This window comes from Mus caroli, unplaced genomic scaffold (assembly GCF_978045245.1).
Source record: "Mus caroli unplaced genomic scaffold, Mus_caroli_1 scaffold_6, whole genome shotgun sequence".
NCBI lineage: Eukaryota > Metazoa > Chordata > Mammalia > Rodentia > Muridae > Mus > Mus caroli.
In genome coordinates, this window is record NW_028227261.1 from 104,828,981 (window position 1) to 104,843,554 (window position 14,574).

Genomic DNA, 14,574 nt, shown 5'->3' on the forward strand with positions numbered 1-14,574 from the left:
CTCTCTCTCTTTTTTCTTTCTCCCTCTTTCTTTCCTTCTCTCCCTCCCTCCTTCCTTCCCTCCCTTGCTCCCTCCCTCCTTTTCTCTCCTGTTATTCACAGAAATAGGTTGGACTTGTATGGTACAGTCGGATTTAAAAAAATTTTTTTTAATTCTTACCATTGTCATTGGGATGGTAACAATCCAAAGAATAGTTTCCATTGAGAGAAAAAAGGAAAGGAAAAAGACAGAAGTTCTAAAAAGCCAACCTACTGCATGTACATTTCAAGATTACATCACATCCACTAAAATTCCATTGATCTAAGCCTCAAGTTGGCTGGCTAGGTGTTGTGTAACATTCTCCTTTAAAATTAAAACATTCCCTCTTGAAAGGAAGCTCATTAGATGCAAGATGGTACAGAAGGATGGGGGGAAATAGCAAGACATTCTAAGGATAAGGGAAAATATTCTAACCTACAGAGAAGCTTTTTTTTAAGTTCATGAAGAAAACAACTCGGAGTCCTCAGGCAGTCCCTAAAATTGACCAGATAAACTAGGACCTCACCCTCTCCAAGAGTATATAAGTAGTAAGGGCTGGTGAGAGACAGTCACAGACCAACAGAGCCAACTGAAGGAGACAAAGACCTTCCCAGCTGCTTAGAAGACTGTATCAGTCACGATGAGCCACCTGGAAGCAACCAAGGAGCCAAGCTGCCTGGACCACCTGAGTCGCCTGAGATACCCTCCAGCCTGTCAAGCTGTTCGAAGGTTGTGTCATGAGATCCAGTTTTTCAGACATTCTTGGGCTGTCTCCCACGCTGCCTTTGAGTTATCTCTACTCCTACAAGTAACCCCTCACCTGTACTTTTTCAGTAACCACAAGAACTCATTAGTTCCCCAGCTTGGATTTTGGTGGTATCCTCATTTTGGTCTGCCATTGTTGCCACATCTCCTCAGGAATAGTGTCAATAACACCAAATTTCAAATCAAGAACTGGGGACACACATATCTCTTAGTATAAAGCCATTTTATCGAAAGGAAGAATGAAAAGCTGAGACTAGTAACTCAGTCTGTACAAACTGCTAAATTATATTTGTATTATACCTGTTTGTTGTCTTTGTCACCTTTATATTGCTGTAAAGAGACACCATGACCACAGCAGCTCTTACCAAAAAAAAAGCATTTAATTAGAGCTGGCTTACAGTCCCAGAGGCTTAGTCCATGCAGGCAGATACTAGAGCAGTAGCTGAGAGTGCTGCACCTGATCTACAGGCAAAGACAGAGATTCTGAGCTTGAAACCTCAGAGCCTACCCCCAGAGTCACACTTTCTGTATGTAACAATGCTACCACCTAACCCTTTTAATTCCTTCAAATTGTGCCACTCCCTAGTGACAAAGCATTCAAATGCATGAGCCTATGGGAGCCATTCTCATTCAAACCACCACACTTGTATTGAATTTTACATTTTTATACATGAATGCATGCTAAAGGGTTTTCTAATAAATTCGAAGGTTCCACTGTGACTTATATTATCATGATTTCCAACCTTGTGAAAAATGTAGCCAAAAGCTATACTGGTTAATTTTATTTCTTTAAACCATGTGACTTTCCTATTAAGACACATAAGCCATGAAAACTTTTCAAAATGAGTGATACAAATACATATATTTGCTAGTCACTTGAGAACTAGATGTAAACATCCATAGGCATTCTCCTTTGTCTAGTGTGCCACACACTTATTTATACCTGCCCTACTAATTTATGTGACACCATGTGTCTATTCCTAGCTGCTCCTGGAGTTAAAAGCACATGTTTTGGCACTGGGAAAGATACCAGCTTCAAAGAAAACATAATAGCACATTTAAACCCTGTGATGGAGAGTCTGATAAGCCAGAAAAATCACAGCTTGATTTCAAAAGCAGCAGGGAGTTGGTAAAGAGACTAAAAGAAGAAGATGGAATAGCTTGTATGATAGAAAATGAAGATTGCTTTTGCCAAAGACCATTTTCCAAACTCCATAGAAACAGGTTACCCATCAGAAGATGGAGGACTTTCAGAAACTACCAAGTTGAGAGAAATGTACAAGTTTTCCAGTTAAAAAAACACAAATTTCTATTATAAACAAATAGGTGGTGAATTCTTTCTAAAAAAAAAAAAAAAGATTGACTCTCACCTTAATGGCATTAAATGACAGAGCAAAGCAGAAGTCTTGCTTAGAAGCAGGTAAGAGAAGAAGCATGCATGTTCCTCGTTCCTCACTTCTCTGCTGATGGCAGTAGCAACTCTACCTCCATGTTTTCACCTCTATGAAAGAAGCATGTTTTTAGTTCAGTATCTGATGTTAGCTATGGAATCTTGATCTATCACTTACCGACTCTGCCTCAGGCATCAGCTGCTCATGAATAATTTAAACCTATATAAATACATTAATATATGTCTACTCTCCTTTTACTTTTGGGACAATGCGGATGGGAGTGAGGGGCAATATGCAAAATTGTGCTTAAATCTCTTGAAAAGGGAGTTATCATTTCAGAAAACTACAACTATTATTGTTGTTTCTATCTTACTCCATCCAAATCAGTCTCTTTATACTGGCTTTCTCAATGGGCAATGACTTTTTCCCATTGGCCTATGGATAGAGTTCTCCATGGTCATAAACAATTAGCTATTGACTACTATTAAATCACTCTGGCTTAGCCTCCTCTCCTTTGTGGATGTTGCAGTGATGTAGCCAAGGTTGATTAAGTTTTAACTCCAATGCTAGAGTCCCCAGATGACAATGTAGAGTGTTTCAGATTCAGAGACAATTTATTCACATTCTGCAACAACATCTAGAAAACTAACCTTTATTTCAAAGAGGGCTTCAGCCCTCAGAAGACTAGACACACTGATGAGATTTCCTTCTGCCTGCATCAATTGTTGTACCAGGAAGTGGCATGAGGGGCAGCTCTGTGCAGCCAAAGTACATTCATCACCCGCAGCACGGCTACTAGTGCCTGTGTGTGCCTATGTGTGCAGTATTCAGTGGTAAGAAAAACTATGCCCGGTATCTCCTTGCATTTTAAACGTTTTAAAGCATCCATTTCTGTGTTCTGATAAATAATGTCTCCATAGCAATATCTACCCCAGTATCCCAGTCAGATGGACAGTTCTACCATCAGCCAGGCCTCACCTTCATTTCCCCATTCATGTTAAGAGAGGAGATGCAAATGAAATGAGGAGCAGGAGGCTCCGATCTGTGAGCAATTCTTAGCAAATGACGTGGTCTCACCAACCCTCAATGTCATCCTCTATAAAATAATAATAGTGTGTTCATGGTGTGAGGATATCATGTATGTGAAATACTTAGCAGGCATAAGTCACTCAGATTTTCTTTAAAAAATCTCTAAAACCACAAAAATTCATAATTTTTCTACATTTACTGAAAGTCTTCCCTAAAGTCTTTTTCTATTATAAGGAAAACTTACTTGAAATAGTATGCAGGTATAATGCATGAGACTCATAAAGGCAAATTTTTATAGAAAAGTCCTCATGTGTTAACTACAATTATAAAAATGGTGCTACCAACTGGGTGTGGGAAAGTCCTCTAAAAATGCCACAGTATGTTATGGGCCAGGTTTTATTCCATAAGTGATTTGAATCAGTGCTGAATTGGAATGATCACTCTAAAAGAGAGAGATCAAGAGAGACCGCCATATTAGTCCTCCCAAAGCCCACTTGAGTTCCTTGCAGTGCGGTTTAGGGAAGGAACTGGAAACACTGAGGGTTTGGAAACACTCAGCTAATAATCCTGGTGTGTGTTGAAAGGCCAACCTCTTCTAACAAGTGACAAGGCACTCCCCACTGGCAGCTAAAGCTAGGGTTCTTCAGTGTCCTCTCTCACTGGCACCTCCTGCTATGTAGATAGGACACAATCTACCTTTGGCTGTCTGTGAATAGATGACCATGTGGTGCAGAGAAGATATCTTCCTCTGTGGACTGCAGCACAGGGCAATGCCTAGACATCTTCTGCTTTCAAACTGGCCAAGATACATTATGTTTGCTTCAGGTCTAAATTCTTTTTCTCTCCTATTTCCAATTCCTCAGGCTTTTCAAAACCCCTCTAGCAAGATTCTCCTTTGAACATCTGTGGACTATTCCAGGCATGTAGAAGTCACTCAAACTAAAGTCCTCTAAAATGATGATCTCACAAATCTTGAAATCTTCTGAAAATTTCCCTTTAGCACCTCTCCTATCCCAAATTCCCTGATAATGAACTCTGCCTTCTTTTCCCTTCACCACATTCTTGATAAGATGTTACGTTTATAAGAATTGTTTATGTTAATGTATGGTAGGTTGATGGTCCCCCAAATCAAGAAAATCACGTGCATTTTAAATCAGAATGATTGATGTCAGGATTAGGACAGTGGCCTAAGGTACTAATGGTGCAAGGTATCATACAGAAAAGAACAGTTAATATCTTCAGTGATGAATCCTCTAGGTCTGTTTCTCTAAAGTGATCTGATTGGAGCTTTTTCTTGTTTTGTTTTTGTTTTCTTAGACTCACTCTCTCCTAAAATTCTATTTTTCTATTCTCTACAGCATTTGTTTGTTGGTTTTGTTTGCAGGCTTTGTTCTGAAAGATTCCCATAAATATACCATAATGATTGGAAATGAAGAAGCTGGTATTGCTGGCAATGGTATAGAAGAGTAGAGGCTATACATTAGCAATAGATAGGCAGTTTTTCATCTAGATAATAAGATGTGATTGTTATTACCAAGGATACAGCCAGGATGAACTTGGAACGCTGAAGCCACACCATTCCTCACCTCAGCATATGGTGATTTGAGCAGTAACTCTGCATTTCTTGTGTAGTTCCCATTCCTCGGTTCAAATGGTAAAGTGAGAGAATTACCTTGCTCATATGCACCACTGCAAACCCCCGCCCCATCTGATCTAGCCTCCACTCTTGATTCTTATCCTATTCAGAAGAGAAACCAAGGTTACTCCTGGGCTTCACTATCTTCAGTGTCCTCCTTGTCTCTCTGTCCTGACTTGCCATAACCCTCACCACCTTGGGTATTCAGCTCCAGATACTCCAGACTCCTCAATACTAATCAACTACTCCTGCCCCGTTTAAAAAACAAACAACAACAACAAAAACCTACAAGTTAGTATTTTATTACAAGCAAACCTGTAGTTGGGAACATGCCATTTAAAATGAATGCCATTTATTTAAAATAATAACATCACCAAAACTAGGTGTGGCTACACCTAGAAATTTTTCAATATATAAGGGGTAAGAAAAGAATAGTTTTGCAGACTATAATAAATGTGCAAATAAACCTCCCATTTCCAAGAAACTTGAGGTGTGCACGAGTTTGCGTGCTGCCGTTTCTACACAGAAAACTGTCAGGAGCTGTCACCACAACCAATGGGGAAAGGATGAAACTCTAGCTTTGGGAGGCGAAATGTCACACCCACAGGGAAATGCTGCAGAGAGGGGATCCAACCCTCATTCTCCACAGCATTCTTCCCTGGAACCTTCCCTGGGCCACTTCCAGAATGTCACAGCTTTCACTACAACCATAGCTGGCACCAGAAAGCACAGATGTGCATGGGGCCCATTTTAAATTGAGCACTTAGATACGTTTTGTTTGTTTGACTTCCAACGTGGGTTCTTAGATCACTACTTCTCATTCTGGATCAGATTATAAACAAAGTCTTCTCTGGCAGAGCCAAATGTGAGCTCTGATTTGCTACCAACCCTGCAGCTGGGATGAACCTCCAATGCTATAACTACACTGCCCCTCACAGCACTTCGAAGACCTGTCAGCAGTCCAGTAGTCCTCAAACCCAATTCCCCGTATGTGAAGAATAATCACCCTAGCCAGACAAGATTATGGGACTTAGCAAGAGTGTTGTCTCTCAGGTACATTATTGCAACTGCTCACATCAGATATCTTGCCTACCTTCCATGTACCACTAAAAGAACATCTAGAGGGATCCTGTTGTGTTAGTCCTCATGAGCATTGTGACAGATGACGTAATCCCAGCACTAAGGATGCCAGGGAAGGCAGGAGGATTGTTTGACTTGAGTCCAGCCTGGGCTACAGAAGAAGACCCTATCTCAAAAGAAAACAAAACCTAGCCCTGCCACTGACTCTGTTGCCCAGTGTCTTGCAGTCACACCTGTCACCCTATGCAAACCAGAGCCACACCTCCTGGTTGGTTTTCACTGCCTGCCTCTTCCTTTGAGCCTTTCTGCTCTAACAGCCCCCACTGTGACTGCTGTGAGTTGTCTTGCTCTGGCTCTTTGGATCCCTCACTCTTATTCAAATACCCCAGAAACATTTCTGCATAAGAACCCTTTCCTAAGAACCCTCTCCATTGCTCTTTCCTCCCCTAGGGACTCCTTGCTACATCATTCTCACAAATCACTGCCTCACCTCCCTTTATCTCTTTATTCAAAACTTATGTTCTTGGGGGTTTCCCCTGGCTTTGCAGGCTAAAAATCATAGCTCACTTCCCTTTTATTCCTGTGGGCTTTTTTTTTTCCCTCCTGAGCACAAGACAGCATGTCCTGTGTGTATTTGATTGTGTTCTTTGTTGTCCTTCTGTTCCATTAGCTCATAAACTAATGTTTAGCACTCTGTGGAGTAATTAACAATCTTAGTCTGAAAAGGTAGAGAATTCATTTATCCTAGCTGGGATTTAATCATCTAATCCCAGGATAGCCTTATGCCTGCGCACAGTAGGTTTTGCTAACTGATTATTGAGTAATGAAAGGGTTTTAAAAATTATGGTCTTGTAGGCACGAAAAAGAGAGGAAGGGGAAGGGAAAGAGGACAGATAAGAAAAGGCAAAAAGAATAATGTCAGAGTTGCTCTGCAGTGACAAGAGAACCAGGTGGCAAAAGGAAGACAGAGAAAAAGAATAGCACAGGGGCTGGGGAGAAGCTCCTCTGTAAAGTGCTTGTCACTGAAGCCCGAGGGCTTGAGTTCAATCTTCTGAATCTACTCTAAAAAATCAGGCATGGCATAGTAGCATACACCTTTAATACCAACAGTAGGAAAGAGAGACTGAATACCAAAGAATCTCAATGGCCATCCAGCTTAGCCTTATCATTGAGTTCCAGGACTCACTGAGAGAGACTTTGTCCCAAAGACAAGACAAACTAGAATGCTTCTGAGGCACAAACCAGAGGGTGACCTCTGGCCTCCACCTGAGCTAACACAGATGCGTACAAGTACATAGACACACACACACACACACACACACACACACACACACACACACTGAAAGGAATGACTCAGGATAGAAAGGACCTGGGGAGACTTGAAAACAGAAAAGGAAGAGCTCTTCTTCCAGTTCACAAACTTCCACCGTGGGCTCCATCAGTACCAAGCTCAGAACTATGCAGGTCATCTGCTCTTCTGAGAATAACCAGGTCAGCCACACTCTCACGGCCATGATGAACTTGTAAGTAGCCTAATGCCCAAAGTGAATCCAACAAAACCTTTCCCATTCAGGCCAGGCTACTCTCTATCAACACCTACTCTCTCAGGAACTTCATCTAAGCACACATGCATTGCCATGGTGCTAACGGTTGCTATGCAGAGTCACAGTTATAGGCACTCCTTATTCTTCCATACACATACTCCAGCTCCTCCTAACTGCATAGGTGAGAGCCTCAAGTCCCTGCCATGCAAGGACCACACATTCTACACTATACTTTGTATCTCAAGCAGTGTGGTACTCTGGGATAAAGGAGATTGCTGACAGAGCTTTGATCTCTCTCTGACCTCAAGAGAGAACAGGGGCTTTCTAGGATATTTCATTATCCCAAAATTTAAAACATGGTGGAAACTTAAACTCAAGAATCAAAACAACTTTTTAGAGCTAAAGGTTCGATGTATTTGCATAATAATTTAGCAGCTCCAAACAACAGGGCAAGGACAGGTCAAATAAATTGTCGAGGTCACAGTTCTCCAGAGGTGATATTGGACTCAGTATTGCTGATCACCAATGCTGTGAGTCACGTAGTCATTTCCTCCACCCTCCTCATGAATGATTCCTGTAACATAAAAAGAAGTCAATTTGCAATATGTGTGGCATCCATAAGCTTTCCTTAACCCTTTTGCGTTTTTTCTGATGTCACTTATTAAATGGGGAGAAAGTTTAGATAATAGGCTCATTGACCCCTTGGTTGCTGTATAAAAGAAATAACTCACGAGAAACTACAACCTGGACACTCTTGGTCTACATACTACGGACAACTGGTGAAGGCTTTTTAAGCTCTGAAAGTACTTTTATTAAATTTTATTTATTTTATGTCTGGGATGGATGTGAACAGGTGGATCATGCCAGGCAGGGGTGCACGTCGGAGGACAACTTTCTTGAGTCAATTGTCTCTTTCCATCCTAAAGGACCTGGGGATGTAAATGCAGTTGTGAGGCCTGGTGGCCCAGCTCTTTAACTTCTTGAATCGCTTTGAATCCACTTTATTTTTATCCCGAGAATCAAAAAAACAAGACCCCTTTAAAAACGCATAAGCTCCTCTGCCAAAGAAAAGCAAGAAGAAATCAGATGTGTAAATAATTCTTGCTTTAATACTCTGGACTAGAAAAACCCTTTAGAGTGGTGTCGCCAAGGGATACTCCTTAAAGTCACAGTGTCTTTTAACCGGTCCCCGTGACCCATTGGGCTTCAGATCTCTCAGTACCGACTCCGAATTCAGAAATCCCCCAGGCTGTCTTTGCGTACATCCGCCAAAGGGAATTGTGCCAACTACAGACTCTGCGTTTGAGGGGCGAGGACTTTGCAGGGGCGCGGGACTGTGCGGCAGGAGAATCTCACCATCAGTGGGCTTTTAGCGCAGCCAAGCGACAGGCTGGCGCCAGGGCTCTGCTACTGGGAGGCGCCGGCTGAGGCGGGGAGAACTTTGGCGCTCTGAACAGAACCACCCTTCGTTGGCCAGTTGTGTCGCTCCTCCAAGGAAGCCGCGGAGGTGGCGCCTGGGCGAAAAGCCCGGCAGAAAAAGGAAGAGAGGAAGTAGAAAGGGAAGAGGGGAAAATGAACCAGGCGCTGGGGGAGCCCGCGGTAAGGTGGCCGGCGGGGAAAGGAAGCAGGTTCGGCAGCTGCTTTTCCGCACCCCGTGCGTGAACGCCCTCTCCTCTGCCACCACAGTAAATAAGTGGGTATCTCCTGAACTGAACAGCAAGAGAAAAGAAGCCAGCCAAGTGAGAGTACAGGTCCTCTGTCACTGCCGCCCCCTTGCAAGTCTGGCGGCTTCTCGCGGGGCCAGACGCTGCGCCCCAGGCGCCCTGCAGATGGGGTGGACAGGGACCCGGAGCTCAAGCCACGGGTGACCCGCGCTGGCCGACCGGCCTGCGGCGCTTGCGGAGGATGCTAGGCGGAGGAGCCCTGGAACCGCATCCGACACTGCCCGGCGTCCACTAGGCTGCAACTTGGAATGCCCAGGGAGCGGTCCGGCTCCTGTGACCGCTTCGCCGCGTCTAGGGAAGCTGCGCTCCGGATTTGGAGGCAGAGACCTCAGGCGGCGGAGACCTCCGGCGGCGGCTGCAGAGGGAAGAGCCGGGCGCAGGAGGGGGCGCGCTTTCTCCCAGCGGGTCTCAGTAATGAGGAGACTGAGTTTGTGGTGGCTGCTGAGCAGGGTCTGTCTGTTGCTGCCTCCGCCCTGTGCACTGGTGCTGGCCGGGGTGCCCAGCTCCTCCTCGCACCCGCAACCCTGCCAGATCCTCAAGCGCATCGGACACGCGGTGAGGGTGGGCGCGGTGCACTTGCAACCCTGGACCACGGCCCCACGCGCAGCCAGTCGCGCTCAGGACGGCGGCAGGGCGGGTGCCCAGAGGGATGAGCCAGAGTCGGGGACGTGGCGGCCACCGGCGCCCTCGCAAGGCGCACGTTGGTTGGGGAGCGCCCTGCATGGCCGGGGTCCACCCGGCTCCCGCAAGCTCGGGGAGGGCGCCGGGACCGAGACCCTGTGGCCGCGGGATGCCCTACTGTTCGCTGTGGAAAACCTGAACCGTGTGGAAGGGCTCCTTCCCTACAACCTGTCTTTGGAAGTAGTGATGGCCATCGAGGCGGGCCTGGGCGACCTGCCGCTTATGCCTTTCTCTTCCCCAAGCTCACCGTGGAGCAGTGACCCTTTCTCCTTTCTGCAGAGCGTGTGCCACACCGTAGTGGTACAAGGGGTTTCGGCGCTGCTGGCCTTCCCCCAGAGCCAGGGCGAAATGATGGAGCTGGACTTGGTCAGTTCTGTCCTGCACATCCCAGTGCTCAGCATAGTGCGCCACGAGTTTCCGCGGGAGAGTCAGGTGAGAGGAGTCTGGCGCGTGGAGTGCTGTGCGCTGCTGGGAGTCGGGACCAGAAGGGGAGGAAGAGTGTGGGGGAAGCCTGGGTTTGTTGGCTTGTTTGTTTTTTAACTTTGATGTTTGAAGCTTGGACTATGTCCCTAGGCTGTAGGTTGGAGGACTTCAGTTGAAATAGAGTAAGACATTTTAAAAGCAGGCAGAAATAAAATGCGAAGTTGGGGTGGAGGAGGGGTCACAGATGGAAGGAAGAAAGTGGAGATGATATGTGGTAGGGGCGGGAGGCAGTCATGTTTTGACAAGCTATGAGAAATCTAGTGGGCTCCAGAAACCTGAAACTTAAGGTTCAGAACCGTGGACAGTGATCAAGGGTTCTACACTGGAGTGAGGAACGGGGGGTGGGGCCCCAGACTTGCCACTGTCTTAAACTCCCAAAGGGAATTCAGAAAATTCTGAAACAGAAAAAGCAGCAGCTGGTCTTTTCTACTTCTTCCAGAGGCGTGCCAGGGCTCTGTGGTGTAAGGAAAAGCACGTCCCTCTGGCTTCCCTTCAGTAAATGTAAAAGTCTGCAACTAGTGCAGAAGCCACCTTGGCTGGCAGTCTTACAAATGGAAACCACTGGAATTACCGAGAGTACAAAAGACGAGGAGACTCATCTGTGGGTTCTTTACCCCCACCTTCCTTCTACATTGTGTGGGCTCAGAGGCTGGACATGTGATCGCTGTAAAGAGCCCATTTCTGCTCTCTTTATTTAAGAATAACAAATAATGATTTAGTGTTTTAAGGGGTTGAAAAAAATCTAAAGATATTGTCAGCAAAGAAACTATTTGTGGACTTAAGTCATGACTAGTAACAAAGAGGAGATGTGATACTCAGGAAGGAGACAGGGTCTCTACAGCAACACAAGTTTGTGTTTTGTAGACTGCTTTTAGCATACCAACTCCTGTCATCCTTGTACAGGGTATTCGTGAGGCCAATGAATGAAAAAATGGTCCCATTTTAAAGACTGAGAAACTGAGGAAAGTTCCAGAATTCAATGAACATTGGGCTAGGGAGAGTCTAGAGATCTGCAGATTTGTAACTCAGCATCATTTTCATTCTGTCCTTTGGTTGACAAGATATTTTTCATGCCCCTTCTTAAACTTTTTGGTCTATATGCAGAGATATAGTCTGGAGTATGGCAACAGACAAGTGGCAAGTTTGATAAAAATCTATGTCTAAAATATTTGGGGAATACTAAAATTTCCTTCTGTGAGAAAAGAAAGTGAATCTTACCTTTTAAATCTTAGGAAGGACAAGTACAAAATCCTTTCAGCAGTTATCCAGGCAATTTCTATTTAATGATGAAATACAGAGATTGGATCTGCAGGATGCAGGCTAATTAACTCTTATCTAAAATATGTGTGTTACCTGAATCTGGATGGCTATAAGCAGCAGATGAAAAAGCCAGGAAACATGGGTGCACAGCATTGCCAGTGACCGAAGTGTTATGAACGTGAAGCTGCATCCACAGGCCACGCCGTTATTAACCCATATGCAGAAGCAGACCTAATGAAAGGCAGGAGTCAGCACACAGGCTGCTCATCACTGCTTCCTTATTACCTAATCCTTCAGAAGTTGCCAATGACGGTCACAGACACCAAACTCCTTCCCATTTGCAGATTGTTTGGCAGGACTCTTAAACAGCAAGAAAATTTCTCCCCAAATTAGTGTTCCTAGGTTGAAAGGGAAACTGTGTTCCATGATGGATGTGTGCAGCACACAGCACACTAAAAGAAGACGAGTGGGGGAGGGGAGGGGACGTGAAGCAGTGCCTAAAATCAGAGAGCTTCCAAGCTGTAAGGAGGCTGAAAATGAAGCCCTCCAGGGAGAAGCTTACAAACCAGCTATAAAGTGAATACTCAGCCAAGTGCATTTACTTCTGCTTTAAATCACTGTCCTTGCTGTGTTTAAATGGTACACATCTTAAAAAGGTAAAGATGACTGTGACTCAGACCTGGCTTGTCCCACTGAGGACTTTTCCTTCCATCTCTCCTTGCATTTTAAATTCAGACATACCTAACTTACCTTACCTTACTTCTAGTATATCAGTTAAGTGTCATCCTGCAATATTCTACATTTAAAATGCCCTGTTCAATGTCAAGTCGCTGTAATATGCAGTGTTAGAATATGAGCCCAGCTCTGCTTTCAGCAAAATTAATAACTGCTCTTCCTCTGGCTTCTCCTGGAAAGTGGGGCTTTCTCTAATATACTGATATAGTTTTGTAAAAGACCTTCTAGATATAAAAGGATGTCAAAGTCATTTTACACATTAAATGAAATCATCTTAATCCAGGCACTGTCTTTGGAGCCTATTGAACAATGACCTCATTTGTTGATTATCTGATGTCTGAATAAAGTATTCTAGAAGAAAGTAGACTTATCCACACAGCCAAGAAAAACAAAAATGTGCATGTATTCAGAACATTCCAAATTGCTTTCAGAGCAGGAGCAGCAACAGCTATCCTCTCCCTTCTCCTTAGGTTACTGATGGTGTTCACAGGAAGGTTTTAATTGTCAAGCGATTGTTTACATAGTGTCGTGCCAGAACTCTTGAATAGAAGGAGTTACCAATGAGATGAGCAAAACTTGGGTTTTAGTTCAGTGTTCTGCTGATTGAAAACATAAGCACAGGGCTGGAAAGATGGCTGAATGGTTAGGAGCCCTGGCTGCTCTTCTAGTGGACTCAGGTCTATTTTTAGGATCCACATGAGGCTCAGAACCATCTCTAACTCAAGTCCCAGGTGATCTGATGCCCTCTTCTGGCCTCTGTGGGGATCAAGCATGCATGTGGTACACAAACAAACATGCAGGCAAAACACGAGTATAGATTCAGTGCATAAAAAAAAAAATAAACATTTAAAATTTTTAAAAAAATATTAAAACACGAGTAGAGAGGTTAGGTCATCAGGGACTAATTTCCTTCAAACACTAATCCACCAAAAGTAAGTGAGTCAACTATTTATTTTTGAGAAGCATGCTTATTGCACCACAATAAAAGATTAATATAACATGGAATGAGTCAAAGTACATTTCCACTCAAAAGATTCCTCTTCTACCACCATACTCGGACTCATACCTGAAGCAGACTTATTTTATTTAGAAGATCAATTTTTTCTGAATTCCATCGCTGTGATTTTCTAATAGTGATGTTGCCAGGAGCCAAATTCCATTCACATTGAAGTTGTACTGAGTTTTGGAAGTTTGGTGGTCTCTCTCTCTCTCTCACTCTCTCTGTCTCTCTCTCTCTCCCTTTCCCATGGTACTATTTCTTCTGGGGATTTTGTATAATTTCATCAAAGGTAACTCTAAGAATTCACCTGATGGATAGTGACAGATGTGTATTCTTTGCTAAAATGCATATCTAATGTTAATATGTCGCATTGGCTTACATTTGCCAGAGCTAATAAAGTAATATAATTGGCTTAGACCCAAGATCATTTGCTTCAAATGTGGCTGCAATAGTATGTCCAACTCTGTGTGTGTGCATGTACAGACACCCATGCATATTAAACATACACGTGTACATGTATGTGCACATGTATGTAAAGGTCCAAGGTGTCTTTATTCATATACCAATGGCCTTATTTATTTATATACATAAATATTGATCCAAGAGTTCTCACTAGCTTGGACCTCATCTAATAAGCCAATCTGTCTGGCTGATAAGTCCTAGAATTCTGTCTGTCTTTACCTCCCTTCACCCACCATGCCTGGCTTTTCAAAAAGTAGTTCAAGGAATCAAACTCAAGTCCTCGTGTTTGCAAACACATTATTAGTGGAATGATCTTCCCATCCCCTAATATTTCCAATTCTAGTTGAATAGATCAACCGTGGGTTCATCTCATCAGCCATATGTGCTAATTAGTATGTTTATTTCCACACACATATTAATTAGTATTTTAGATGATCCATTGTTTCTGGCAATACTAAGCTAAGGATTTAAAGCTATTTATGAGGATTTGACTAACAAAACAGTAATTTTTGTAGGAGCAGAACATGATACTACTGCATAACAGGTGCCTCAGAAAAACCAGTAAATGATGTTAATGTTTAAAACACCAGCTCTAAGTTGTGTTGGACTTTTTTTTTTGACTTGTGCTAGGCCAGTGTGACCTGTGGGTCACAATCCATTTGGCATGCCTCTATCTACAAAAAATATTTACATCATAATTCATAACAGTAGCAAAACTACAGTTATGAAGTAGCAAGGAAAATAATTTTATTGAAGGTCACCACAA

At 43.6% G+C, this 14,574-nt stretch overlaps 1 protein-coding gene across 2 annotated transcripts in view; it reads left to right on the top strand.

The window, feature by feature from the left end:
* Positions 1–8,952: 8,952 nt before the first annotated feature.
* The window catches only part of Grin3a (glutamate ionotropic receptor NMDA type subunit 3A), a 182,290-nt gene continuing 176,668 nt past the window's right edge, over positions 8,953–14,574 (top strand). For both annotated transcript variants that reach the window (XM_021160783.3, XM_021160784.3), the window contains exon 1: positions 8,953–10,300. In XM_021160783.3, the coding sequence (XP_021016442.1) occupies positions 9,602–10,300 (699 nt within the window). In that variant the 5' untranslated portion in view covers positions 8,953–9,601. The remainder of the gene's footprint in view (positions 10,301–14,574) is intronic.